Source organism: Vollenhovia emeryi, unplaced genomic scaffold (assembly GCF_000949405.1).
Source record: "Vollenhovia emeryi isolate VEMERY1.0 unplaced genomic scaffold, V.emery_V1.0 DF939147.1, whole genome shotgun sequence".
NCBI classification, from domain to species: Eukaryota; Metazoa; Arthropoda; class Insecta; order Hymenoptera; family Formicidae; genus Vollenhovia; species Vollenhovia emeryi.
In genome coordinates, this window is record NW_011967219.1 from 1,973,596 (window position 1) to 1,987,510 (window position 13,915).

The 13,915-nt window shown below is 39.0% G+C and overlaps 2 protein-coding genes across 6 annotated transcripts in view; one reads left to right on the forward strand and one right to left on the reverse strand.

Annotated features, from left to right (window-relative positions):
• The first annotated feature begins 354 nt into the window (after positions 1–354).
• Positions 355–3,899, forward strand: LOC105566106 (methyltransferase-like protein 13). 3 transcript variants are annotated; one of them, XM_012019845.1, is made up of 9 exons: positions 355–417; positions 519–730; positions 810–932; positions 1,181–1,397; positions 1,467–1,685; positions 1,946–2,205; positions 2,304–2,668; positions 2,747–2,928; positions 3,030–3,688. In XM_012019845.1, the coding sequence occupies exons 2-9, from the start codon at positions 639–641 to the stop codon at positions 3,576–3,578; spliced, it is 2,007 nt and encodes a 668-aa protein (XP_011875235.1). In that variant the 5' UTR covers positions 355–417; positions 519–638; the 3' UTR covers positions 3,579–3,688. The 3 variants fall into 3 exon arrangements, with proteins under 3 accessions (XP_011875235.1, XP_011875236.1, XP_011875234.1); XM_012019846.1 differs by lacking the exon at positions 355–417 and adding an exon at positions 3,821–3,899 and having other exon boundaries at positions 439–730; positions 3,030–3,294; XM_012019844.1 differs by lacking the exon at positions 355–417 and having other exon boundaries at positions 439–730.
• The window catches only part of LOC105566105 (SUN domain-containing ossification factor), a 42,857-nt gene continuing 32,693 nt past the window's right edge, over positions 3,752–13,915 (reverse strand). Inside the window, exons 2-5 of one of the 3 annotated variants that reach the window (XM_012019843.1) lie at positions 13,352–13,761; positions 11,794–12,410; positions 9,727–11,663; positions 3,752–9,565 (exon numbers count right to left, since the gene is read on the reverse strand). In XM_012019843.1, coding sequence (XP_011875233.1) covers positions 8,252–9,565; positions 9,727–11,663; positions 11,794–12,410; positions 13,352–13,497 — 4,014 coding nt within the window. In that variant the 5' untranslated portion in view covers positions 13,498–13,761 and the 3' untranslated portion in view covers positions 3,752–8,251. Of the gene's footprint in view, positions 9,566–9,726; positions 11,664–11,793; positions 12,411–13,351; positions 13,883–13,915 lie in introns of all 3 variants that reach the window. The other 2 variants (XM_012019842.1, XM_012019841.1) reach the window with 2 other exon arrangements.

Below are 13,915 nucleotides of genomic sequence, written 5' to 3' on the forward strand. Positions count from 1 at the left end.
GAGTACTTTATTTTTCTGAAATACTAGTGACACCACGCGGACAATTCGTGAACAAAAATTTTACCTCGGCTGTTAATTTATCGTCAGCAAGAAAGATAAATTTTAATTCAACAAAATTAAAAACAAAAGTGTAAAAATACAATTATTGCAAAGAAAAGAGGACGCCGAGAATTCGGCGGAGGTGGTGGAGGGTTAATTGGTCTGTTCGTTCACATAACGAAAACTCAATAATTCTGTTTTTATCGACATTTCATGCGCATAGCACGGAACACAACCAAAACGTGCACATCTGCGTTATCCGCTTAGCCCAAACGTGGGCTACGTAGTTTAAGTCCACGTTTTCAATGTCCACAGAGGGCGCAGCGCGTTCGAGGATCACGTAAAACTGGGTCGCGACAGCTCTCAGGCTTCTCTCTGGTACGGCCCACGTTTTTTTTCAAAAAGCCGAAAACTTTACGAAAAATATATATAATATGACATTAAGTTTGGATAGTACACTTAACAAGTACATTTTGCAGTTTATTCTATAACAAGCTGTCTCAATACTGCACAGAGTGCGAGTAATATTGAAGTCTTTTGTATGATAGAAGATAACCAAGCAACCTATCCCGGCGTTTGTTTCGCAAATATTGTGAGATATGAATCTCCTCCCGAAAACGCACGAGGAATTCAGTCACGCGGAATACTGGAACACGTTCTTCAAAAAGCGTGGCAAGAAAGCGTTCGAATGGTAAAAATTCTATAGCTAACAATATTCTTCTGTAACTTGCTGTGTTCACCAGCGTTCACTGCACTCTGTCTGACTTCAGGTACGGCGAATATCCAGAGTTATGTGAAATACTCGTGAAATACGTCAAAATGAAGGACGATATTCTGATCGTTGGTTGCGGAAATTCTACATTAAGCATGTCCTTGTACGACGTTGGTTACAGGTACAGCTTCGAGCCTGAGCGGAATGGCTGTCTTGTACTGTTAAGGCAAATGTTTTATGCTTTAAATATTTGTCGTAAAGTAACGCACAATAATTGTCTTGTGACTTAAGAATACAGGACAGTCATTCTGCTTAGGTTTTCCGTGTGTACATCTTGCAACGTGCAATTGTAATACCTTGCTAAGTTTTAACGTTATACAGTCCTGAATAAATCTCAAAGTTCTGAATATCATTAATATTGACTTACAGGAATATCATTAATATTGACATATCACACATCGTCATAAAGCAAATGCGCGACATAAATAATGGTACAAGACCGGATCTGGTGTACGAACATATGGATGCGACGCAAATGGCGTATCCTGACGAGAAATTTAGTGTAGTTCTAGACAAGGGTACACTGGACGCTCTAATGCCAGATACCAAAGAGACCACGATATCTACAATTGATAGATATTTCAAGGTGAGTCTCCGATTACTAGAAAAATTGCTGTGAAAAATTTCTGTTCCGATAAACTAAAATTTATTGTAGGAAGTCGCACGAGTGTTGCGGAATGGTGGCAGGTACATTTGCATATCGTTGCTACAGGAGCACATTCTGCGTAAGCTTTTGTCATACTTTCCCGCCTCGGGTTTCATGTTCCGCATAGCGCGATGCCACGAGGCTGAGTCGAGAGCGCGTGTGGAGGAAGGCAGTTCAATTCCGGTTTTTGTGATCATTGCCACAAAATTTACCAAATTATCTCAAACCGTATGTTGCAACAAAAGAATCGTTAGAATCGTTACAATGGCTACGTTCAGCAGAAAAAGCTGCTTTGTAACTGTTGTAGAATTCGTGAGTCTGATTGGCGTATGCTCTGAAATTCACTCAAGATTAAGAGAATACGCCAATCGGATGTACGAATTTTATAACAATTGCAGAGCAGCTTTTTCTGCTGAACGCAGCCAATGTCTTGTTAGTCGAGTGAGGAAGTTTGTCGAACTTATTTTTGTAGATTGTAATCCCGGTAGGTTCTCGAGATAGCTCTGGTCGATGGCCCACCTGAGCGATTGTCCACAACGGACGACGTGGTGTCCGCAATATTGTCCGCACAACAATCGGCGCTGGTGTGCAACAGCCTTTATAAGAGAAGCGTCGCCGATGTGGGAGAAGTATCGTTGGACTTGCATCGTCCAGGTGACAAGCATCCGCGATACACCGTTTATGTTCTCGACCAACCACGCACGCGTGGAGCGAAGACTTACGCGGCTTTCATTGTCCCGCAAGGAAAGTACGTTCGATTAATTCGTTGAATACAAACTTGATATCGCGTTTGCTACATTTACACAATTACAAGACTAAACGCTTCATTCTTTCTCGGTTTAACAGAGAAACGGATTGGTTGTTCAGTACGAAAGAAGGACGACAGCAGGTTCTGAAGAGCGCGCAGCGAGATAGACTCGCCATTGTCACTTTACGTAGAGAACACAAATATGAAAGTTGGGATGCCGTGAAAACCGAGTTAGAAGATTGCGTTCGTAATTTAGCACCGGCTGGTTTGTGCGGCAAGAATGATATTCCTTTTCTGTCTTTGGGTTCTGATGTTGGTGTGCGAAACGTTTGCTACGAAGGAAAGAGCGATATCAGTGGACCGTTTATTATCGAACAAGTGGAGAAGGATGGCCACGAGTTTAGGCGACTTGTGTTCTTGAACAATCCATATGTCATTCAGAGTGAAGCCAGGCTGAAGGAAGGTGCTAACTTGTAATAAGTTCAAAATTTCTGTAATAATAACACAATATCTGTATAATTATTATGATAATTATTTATAGCAAAATCTAGACGTGGTAAAACGAAGAAGGTTGTCGATCCCGGATTTTTAGCTTGTGAACATCACATACATATGAGCGCTGGCGTGAATGCCGCAATCGATACGAGAGAACAGGACGAAATTATGATTATAGGACTCGGAGGTGGTGGTCTGTGCATGTTCTTACATCAGTGTTTTCCCAAAGTACATATCTTTAGATAGTATTCATATTATTGCGTCGTCGAACATTACATACCTAAATTTCTTTTTCTAATATAAATCGAAATTTTTCATTTTTTTTTTAGCTAAAAATTACTGCAGTCGAAATTGACAATGCGATGCTAAAAGTGGCTACCGAATACTTCAATCTCATTCTTGATGAGCGAATGAAAGTGGAGATTGCGGATGGAATTCAATATATTAAAGACGTTGCAGCATCCGAGACTAAGTACAAGGCGATACTTTTCGATATCGATAGCAAAGATACTACTGTTGGAATGAGTTGCCCGCCTAAACAGTTTCTCGAAATGCCAGTGCTGAAAGCAGTTGCGACGTGCTTAACTAAGAACGGTTTGTTTATTTTAAATTTAGTCAGTAGAGATAAAAATTTGAAAGAGAAAGCCAAGGACGATCTGAAATCGGTATTCCAATCAATCACTTGTCATACCATTCAGGATGAAATAAATGAAATCGTACTGTGTTCCATCGAAAAACTCAATCCAAAAGAGTGGAAAAACAGACTTAAACTCGCCGTTGTCGACTTGAACAAGCAAGCGACTGCGAGAAAATTATCCTCCTTCAAGGAATCATGTGATGTCTCCACACTTTTGGAAAGTTTATCTTTGGAAACGTAATCGCTCTGTACAAATTATCATGTCAAATAAAAAATGAAAATAAAATATCTAGTGGTTTAACATATATCTTTCAAAATATCTCCTATCAATTTATCTATGGAAATATTTTTTTATAATATTAATAAAAATGTGCATTTGCATAAAAATTCGCAATGTCTAATAATATATGTATATGACGAATCTTTTGGCAACTTTATTCCTTCATTAATTATATGCAACGTGCATTACTTTCGTATTTACAGAAGTACAGTTTAATTACAAGCAATTGGAATTCAGGCGTATGAGTTAACAGTTTTTACGATAATTGACTAAACATTCAACAATAGGCGCAAACAATCATATATATATGTATTCTCCTTCACCGCACATATAGAACTTTTGTCTTTTCACACATATTCTAATGTACAATACAATAAATCATTCAAACATTCATGTCAATATACTATAAATTTATATCAAAGTACAGGAACGTATCAATAGCAAATAAATAATTACAAGTTTATAAATAAATAATTATCATAAATTGTCATTCCATATTCCATTATACACATTGACATGTATAGAAGATGATTCATTTATAGCATATAATTGAATGATTCATATATGAATCTCTAACATAAAATTCATTTACATTTTTTTCGCACATTTATTGTGTTTAATAAATTAATATAAAGTGTAAACATGGAAAATGTTGGTCCGGCTAAATAAATATTCGTTATTTAATATCATGATTTTCATATGACTGCTCCCATAAATAATCATTGAAATTAAGATTTAAAGCATTCTCTCTTTTCAAAGACAGAACTTAAAAGTTTAAAACTTGTATATTTTTTTACTTGTCATACATATATTTACATGTACATAAATATAATTGTGTATGGGATTTATAAATGGGAACAGTCTGTATAGAAGTGGTTTTCTATGAAATTTAAGAAATAGAAACAATCCGTAGAGAATAATACTACCCGCATCGCGATATCAGGATTTTACTTGCTCTACGACATATTTACATTTCTTGTACACGTCTATTTAAAAATCCCCATTCAAATGTGGCCTTAAATTTCTAATCATTCACACATTTGTAAAAATTAAAACGTCGTATTTACATGCTACGAATTTTCTTTTTTAAGAAAATTAATATTTTGTAATAAATGATAGACGTTTGCTGTTGTAGACTAGTATAAGATAACCGCACGAAAATAATTGCTCGAGTTCCGTAGTCCTTTTAAGAAACGTTACTAACGAATGATTAGCAACGTAATAGGTAATGTATTATAATCCTTGTCACACAAAAATGATACGAACAGAGGATGTATTCATTATATAATCCTACTAACTGTAAATAAACGATATGTAATGTTCTCTTACGTCGTGAGTTTAAATATTACTTTTAATTAATCTATGTTTTTTTTCAACAAATATGAAATAATACTAATTCGATTAAACATCTTTATATATTCTTGTAATAATGCACAGAAATATGTTTAAAAAAACCTCAGAAATTGCTTAAATCAATATACTCTACAATTCAGAACACGCATTTTTTTTTACATTTTATACTTCGTACTGTACAATTTCAATTGTTGCTGAACTAAACTTTTTCATAGGTCTATACAAATTTTAAGTAACATACACGGTCGCATTTTGCTATAAATAATTACGGGTAATAAATATAAAATAACATAATACTAATATTATGCTGTAATAATCGCAGGTCATTTTTTCCTTGCTTGCGCAATTATCTGCTGTCTGTCGATGGCGCGTACTCTCTCTTTTATATTAAATTAGAAAGAATAATACATATCACATTAGTCAAAGTAACGTGTTCTGGGAACGAGATCTGTATTTTCCTTTAATTGTAATCTCGTCCCATAAAAAATCATATTTGCTATGACAGTGATGATCTCATTCAGTAACGGAAACTACAATATAAAATTACTAAAGTGTTTCGTCGTATCGCACATAAATAATCATCGGATTGACGTTATATGCGAATAAACACACACATAAAACTTACTTCTAGAAAATATATTCACTAAAATCTCACGCGAAAAAAGTCTCGACCACTGTCCACGTACGCTTCAGAAAATTATTTATATAGTCTTTAAATGCACGTTAAGTAATAGGATATTTTCGATTAAAGTTTAAGTCATTCTGAATTCACTTACACCTCCTTGCCACTGTTTCGCTATTTATTCTGCCTCTTTTTTCCCCTTTCTCTTTTCTTCGCATTTAATTTGCGATCGCATCTCGCAATTCTCAGGAGGATTTTATCACAGCACATTTCTTTATCAGATACAAAATATGCTGGCACAATTGTTGTTAATCTCCGGAATACTTTTACAACGCTCTCGCGCGTATGTAAAATTAGTATAACAAAGAAACGTCTGCATATACAATTTACATTTAGTGCTAAACATAGGCTATTTATTGTGTAATCAAATAACAGTCGTTTATATACGATGTATATCGAAAATTATACGGCTGCATTTAGCAAATTAAATTCACAATGTAAATGGAAATCTTGTCTTGGAAAAGGAAAATGATGAAGAATGATACTGAAATCATTATGTATAACTACAGAAAATTTTGCATTTCCACGGAATAAATATATTACTTAACATATTATTGTTGGAAGACGAGAACGGCAGATTATTAGAGAAAACAAATTGAATAACATTTCGAAAAAGATGGAGTAAATAGTTAACTCCTAAAAGTTTTATATATTAAGATTTTCAACTTTCTTATTCGTATAAATAAGATTTGCAAAATTTTCAACAACAAAAACAATCAAAAATTTGGATGCAAGAAAGAGTCTTATTTACAATTTTTACTTATAGGAAAAGAAGAGAAACAAGAAATAAAAGAAACTACAATAGTGTAATATTTTCTCGAGTATATCACTTCATTTAATGAAGCAATAAATAATGAAAACCGCCACAATTTTTTGGTTGCAGCTATCTTTCTCGTAATTATAGTTTTTTTTTAATTGTTGTAAGAACTATTGTTAGCAAATATGAAATGACCAGTATGAAATACGACTGTTTCTCGTATAGCTAAACTAGACAATACAAATACAAAATTCATTTATAGGAAAAGCAAAGCTTTTATATAATCTTGCAGCCAAATAAAACTGAATTTTTCTTCGAAACTTTACATTTATTTAAAGTTCGAAAAGCCACTCGAACGGATATCGAATATTTACATAAAACCGAAAGTAGTGGAAATATGTGAATATAGAGATTAAGTATACATATATATATAAAGTACCAAGCCAACTTCACGAATCTGAAACCGGAGAGTAAAAGTAATTTCATTCTCAAAACAATTCTTGTATACAAAAAGATTGGATTATTCGTTTTCCATATCAAATTTTTCGATCAATTGCTTTGGTGCATTCAATAGCAACAAAATTGAATTGAGTTATCTCAATTGCATGTTTCTCTTACCGTTATATCATGATTGTATCGTAATATCATATTTACATTACATTTTATATTGATAAAAGAAAACAGTAAACTACTAATCATCGGTGGAATTGAGAGATTTAATTTTGTTCTCACGTTTTTGATACCATTTCATACATTCATACATTGACAGGGAAAATTAATTTTTTTGATTATACGATAATAAATGTTAGCTACAACAGCTACTGTTACTGTTCTAAGATTTTGTTGGCAACATTTAACTCGCTCATTCACTTTCACTCTTTCTTTTTTCTCTTTGGCGATGATTCATAGATAAAAATTAAATAATCCAATCTAAGATAGAAATGTTCTCTAGACCACTGTAGTCACTGCCGTTGTGTCGATTAAGATGAATCATAATATCCTACGTAAACTAATCTAGCTTGGTAAGTCATTTTATTCACCTTTTCCAATTTTCCGCAACGGTGGGATCGCATTCAATCTCTCGTATACCTTATAATAAATTTTTACGTATTTTGCTGCATTCGCCATTAACACGTACGCGAAACTCGTTACGTACGATATTAATATCACTAGTAAGTAAAGCGTAGTTCTAATAACTGGGCGTTGTTGCAAGGTGGGAGAAGTTTCTCAAAAGGCGACCATGCAAAAAAAATTTCCCGATTTCGATCCATTTCAAAATGTTATATAAATTATCTAAAATTTCCTTCTCTAAAGTATAATGTGTCCTTCAAATTAGATATGTATGTGTGTGCAGTCTTCAATGAGAAAATTATTAAACTTTACTCAGTTTAAATAATTAATAACCGTTTACTCTAATCCATACAGAGACTAGTAACTGTGAAATAAAGTTCGTGCTGAGACGAAAGTATTTGTATACCGTAACTATGCCAAGTTTTCTTTAACTTCATTTGGCCACTCTTCATTTTCTATCAAATGCTTGCATATATTCATACACCCGGTTGAAGAGGGTTCGTGAGATTTTTCGGCTCAATCAAGTCTCATATTTTCATGATAGTTTCCTGGTCAAATCAATTACTTCAATTTATCGTGCGATAACAAAGTCTGTGTTTTTATAGTAATTGAATTAATTGATGCAAATGGAAAAATGAAGAAACTAGGACGAAAGTATAGAACAAGGTCGAACTAAGTGTCTCACGAACATGTAATATTTATATGGCGAACGATTCGACGCAAAAATTAATGCTCCAGCTCAGTTTACTATTTGCGACGGGTCTATTTCAATCAGAAAAACTTTCTCACCATTTTCTTCAAACCAGTACCTTTCTTCTCTTTCTTGATCGACGTGGGAGTAGCATTACTACTTCTCGACTCGTCGCTCTCCTCGATCAAGCCATTTGCAGCACTACCATTGGCACGATCACTGACAATCTGTGATAACGTCTTGAAGTCCGTAGAGCTAGACTGGGAGGATCTGTCATTCGAGTGTTCCGAATCTTGGCTCCAGTCCCATTTATCGGCGGAACTCGTGGACAGCTTCCTTTTGCTTCTTGTACCTAGGGCAGTTTTCATGAAGGACGGCGAGCTCAGTCTCGCGCTTTTGAGAATACTGCTGGCCCTGAACGAGCCGTTCTTTGACGGTTCTGTCTTCCATTCAACAGTGTTCAAACACGAACTTGATCTTTCGATGGGCTTGTCTACGATCACCAACGATGTGTTAGGCTTGCCGAGCTCGTCGACTTGACGACCGAGTTCAGAGCTTGCTCCAAATTTTGTTTCGTAGATTTTATTTTCCGGCGCAGGCTGCACAATTCGTTCTAGTCTTTCTATACGATCATCGAACCAACTGACGGCGGCCTCGGGCGCAGATTCCGGCCTCCTGCCGGCCACATCCTGCGACTCTTTGGATTGTGGAGAATCTATGGACGACGCTCTTCTCGGCGGCAACGTTACACCACCGGGACTCACGTTCAATACACTCTTATAACGAACCACCTCTTGTCTCGCGTCAGTATTAACTATTGCTTTAGTACTGGCGGCAATTATTTCTTTTTTGCGTTTCTTTTTTCGCTCCTTCTTCGTCTCATATGGTCGATCGTCGATCATCAGCTCGTGATACGTACCACTAATATGAGACGCGATCTCGCTGGGTCGCCGCTTCTTCGTTTTCTTCGCTGCGGCGTGAGAACTAAAGTTCTCTGCGCTCTTTCGACGCACGGTGTCCTTCTTCGTGTCCGACTCGAGTTTTTCTTCCTCAAAATCTTCCTTACGACGACAGTAAGATAGAATCAAGATAATGACGATAACTTCCAGACAAATCAACAAGGCGTGCTGGACAATCGCTGATATTCGACTGCGCCAACTGTCCCGATCGTAAAGAAGAGTTTCGACTGATTTGGAAAGTATAACGATCTCCTCCCTCAGAGCGGCGATCTCTTCTGTTCTTTTCGCATCGCGCTCCTCGCCCTTTCGCGATTCCTCGCCCATAGCAGCCATCGCACGCTCCAATGAACGCTGCATTTCTTCGACTTGCTTTTTGTAGCGACGACTTAACTCTTCCAAATATTGTCCGCTGAGTGACATGTTTCTTTCTAAAATCTGAAAAAGTAATATTAATTACATTAATGACACCGATACTGTTTAATTAATACGTGACCTACATGGCCTGATAATAAATAAATAATTTACATACATATGTATGTTCAAATACTTCATAAAGTATTTGTTGAAAAATCTCAATGAAAACTGTTCTTTCTTACCTTAATCCTGTTGGATAATCGGAGAAAAACAGACTCTTTCTGAGGAACGACATTTGCTGTAGGCTGAGTCGTCGGCGAGGAGCTAGACGCTCCGTTCTGCATGTTAGCCGTGTCGACTTCCAAATCTTTCAAGTCGGACAGTAATGAATCCAACGAGAGATGATCTTGAGACGACAATCGAGCTTCTTGCTCGCCCAGATCTTTCACTTGTCTTCCGTCTTGTTCGCCATTTTCCGACTTGTCCGTTTTGATTTGCACAATAGTCTCGGCACTTTCTGTATCAGGCACAAGGCTCTCGCTAGCCTCTTGGCTGCCGACGTTTATTGATGTAACACTGCTCGTGGATAATGTCGTCTCGGTAGGAGTCCCTAAAACCGGCAACTCTTCAGGGATTTTCGACGTTGGTGTCGGATTGGCGGTTGGCGGTGGAACGGTCGTCAACACTTGCGATTGCAACGTCTCCTCCGTGAATTCCTTGCTGGGTTCTAAAATTGGCATGGACGACTCCTTCTTTATATCCTCTTTGCTGAGTGTCTTCGTAGGTTTGATTTGCGACGCCAAACTCTCTGTAAAGCTAGCAGAGGTCTGTATGGTCGCGATGCTGATGTTCTCACTCTCTTTGTTGACATCCTGAGTCAACGGTTGCTGCCGCACCTCCTTGGGGGACGCGGTAGACTTGCAAGCGGAAGGACTCGAGTCCAAAGTACATGGATCTGGAGTGGAGGATGTTTGACGATGAAAAGTGATCTCGACGTTGTGATCTTTAGTGGATAGAATATCTTCACTGGCAGTATCCTTAGATTTATTTACGGGAATTTCGTAGCTCGTGTTCATTACCACCTTGCGTTCCTTCGTTGCCAGAACATTGCACAACGCTACGATATATTCGGGTTTGAAGAAGGACGTTAAAAAAGTCGCCTGAAGATCCTCTGCCAAATTGAAGTGCGTCATGTCATCGTGCTTCGGTTTGTCCTCCTCTCTTGCCCACCAAAACGACTCGATCTCCACGCCATGAAGACCGCACAGCCTTCCTCGTCTCAAAGTTCTGTTCACCAGGTCAATCCTAAGCAAATCGTCCAACTGTCGGTTCTTACAGCTGACCAACTGGAAAACACTGGCAAATTTCTGGTCGGTGCAGTTGCCGCAGAGGATCGTGTACCTTGGTGTCGTGCAGCTCGTGTACGAATTGTCCAATATGTTACCGTGATCGATGCTTTGCTGGATCTGCGTGATGTTGTTCCCGGTGAGACCGCTGGACTTGACCAGAATCTCCGCAGCTTTCTTCACTACGCTTAGCACGGCATCGCGTGCACTACCAAAGAGATTACTCGGTGAATCACCGCCCTCGCTATCTAACAGCTCCTCCTCGTCGCTATCCTCATCGTCGTCTTCGTCCGTATTCTTCTCTTCTAAGGTCTCATTTTCCGTCTCGGTTTCCAGCACTTCGAACTCGCTGGTGCCATAAGCGCGAAACAACGAGACAGGACAAAAGTGTTCCGAACCATAGTGCGATTGGAGCTCGACCTTGATAAATTTGCCGAAGAAATGAGGATGTAGAGCAAAGCTCTGAACGTCTTTCACGTCCTTGGCGGTGAACTGGCCAACTGGGCTCCAATCCTTGGTGGGAAAGCGATCGCTCACATAGACGGAAAAGTCTTTCGGTGACGAGCTGAAGAGCTCGAAGTTCGCCAGCTCGATCTTCTTGGCTTGTATCGCTTCACACAGCTCGACGACAAACCAGATGCGCGACGTGCAGGCGTTCAGCATATATTCGTCCCGCGTGGACACCAAGACGTTCTTGGCGCTATTCGCCTCGGGGTTAGCTGCCACAATCTTGGCGCCACAGTCCGGAGAAGCGTAATTTTTGTTACGAATTTTCATGCCGCTTACGCCTCGTCCTGGGCCACCAGGGGTTTGCACGGAAGCGTTCGGATGAGCTGCAAAATAAAGCAAGAAAATAGCGCGTTAATAAGATTTCCTAAATAATAGCAACGAATTTAGTATGATTCTACTATTTATCTTCGTTACGAGTATCATTGATCAATAGAATTAGTAAATAACCCTTACTTTTTTTCTTTTCAGCCTCCTCCAAACGCTTCTGCGCCCATTCGCTGAAGGACGGTATGTCCTCGTGCGGCTCGGTAGGGCCTGAAGCGACGAGTCCATTCAGGATCACCGCTGCCGTCTCGTCCCTGCTATTGCCAACTAATTGTTCTCTAGCCGCCGTATCGTTCAATTCTGGTGCCGTGGTGAACGCGTCATCGATCTTTGCCGACAATTCCTCGGACACTTGAGCCTGACCAGCCCCCTCTTCCTCGACTCTGAGCACCAATTCGTCCGTGTTGATTTTCTGCTCCGCTCTGACGACCACTACAACCTCCGGCGGCTCCTCGGCAGTAATCTTCTTCAGCAGAAGCAGCTCTTCGTCGTCCCCGAGGACATCGGTGTCGTTCGGTCGCTCCGTCGCCTCGTCGACGATCGGCGGCGGCGGGATCTGCGTCGTCGGCACGGTCTCCTTCAAGTGCTCGGACGGCCTGGCCTGATTGCCGCCTAGCAACGAGGAATTCTTGATGGACGATCGCGAAGGGAACTCGCGATCGATCTTTGGCTCAGCCAAATTCTGTAATCCAGCCGCTGCGGTGTCCACCAGAGTCAACACCACCGCCTGGCCGGTCTCGGAGATCCTGCGAACAGACAAGCGTACACATAACATTACGGTACAATTAATAACTCATAATGACCTTTATTCTTCCATTTACCATGGAATCTTTCAGAATGGATTATTCTTTATTTTTTAGCAGATGTCTACGCCACAGGTAATTTCAAAGACATATGTTTACTTTAAAGTTAAAATGCCAATGTTAACGTCAATCTATCACACAGTATCCGTTGTTGAAGAATATAATCACGTGGCGATAATATGGTAAATCATGTCAAGGGAAATGACGATACAGTATTATAATGCGTACAATAGCGAATAACAGACGTGGCACTTTAGAATATTAAAACGGAGCAAACCGAGTCACTTTCAGATGCATAGAATTTTTCATCGCGATCATGTATATTGAAAATATAACGCATAGTGATGAGAATTGAATAAACATTGGAACAATATAACTATATAGAACGTAGCTGATGTATCGGAACGTACCGTGCATAACCCGTAAATGTAAAAAAAACCGTGCAACCGCAGTAATCAATTTTATATACTAACAAGAACAATTTTTAGGATGTAACGTACACATACATCTTTTATACAACCACGTTTGGTAAATCTTTAGAAGGGACCTCACTCCGAAATACATAAAACAATGCGAGTTTCAAAAAATTAATAAAATGGTCCCTGCACTACAAAGAGACTTGTCATAGATTTAAATCATTGTACACCATAATTTTTCTACCAGGCTTGCAGAACTGAAAAATATTTCAATTTTGCTTCTAATAACTATTTTTATAATCCACAAACATCGCCGTTTCCCAATCAATTCGAGTACGAGCGGCCTTCTAGGTGTACAAGAATTTATCCTCGTTTGCGAAGCGAGTAACGCGAAGAGACATATGTGTCGGCGTCGTAAAAGGTGCTCGTTTCGGCTTCTCGTTAACGTCCTTGGTAAGGTTTTCTCACCGATGATAGATGCATACGGGAATGCACCACAAGACCGCCAATACCGCCAGGTAGAAGGCCGCTACCTGAAGAAGATGTCTGTGTTGCCCGGCAGGATTAACAGTCCAAGGACATCCGCCGTTCTTGACGGTGTTGCTTTTGACCATAATTTCAAGCTGAGGCGCGCGCGCGCGCACACACTTTATCAATCACTATTTCACCGTTGCTTCGGTCTGTCTAGTCGTCGTGACTCCTTTACCATATTTCATACTCTGGCATGAGAGTGTAACGCAAATGGCACAGTTCCTCGCGATTATTTTTATGATGGTTTTATGATAAAGACATACCACACGTGTCGACTGTTATATCACACATTTGTTGTTTATTGTTCTCTATCGAGGGTCGAAACGATCGAGATATCTGGGTTATATCTTTTAGAATACCAGAATAAACTTTAGAATCGTAACGAATACCACTATTTGTCGTTCCTTACTTATCGGCATGCAATTCCTTATCGTGGGACATGTTTTCTACACATCAAGTGTCGAAATCCTAAGAACACAATAAAATTAAACCGTACAATTG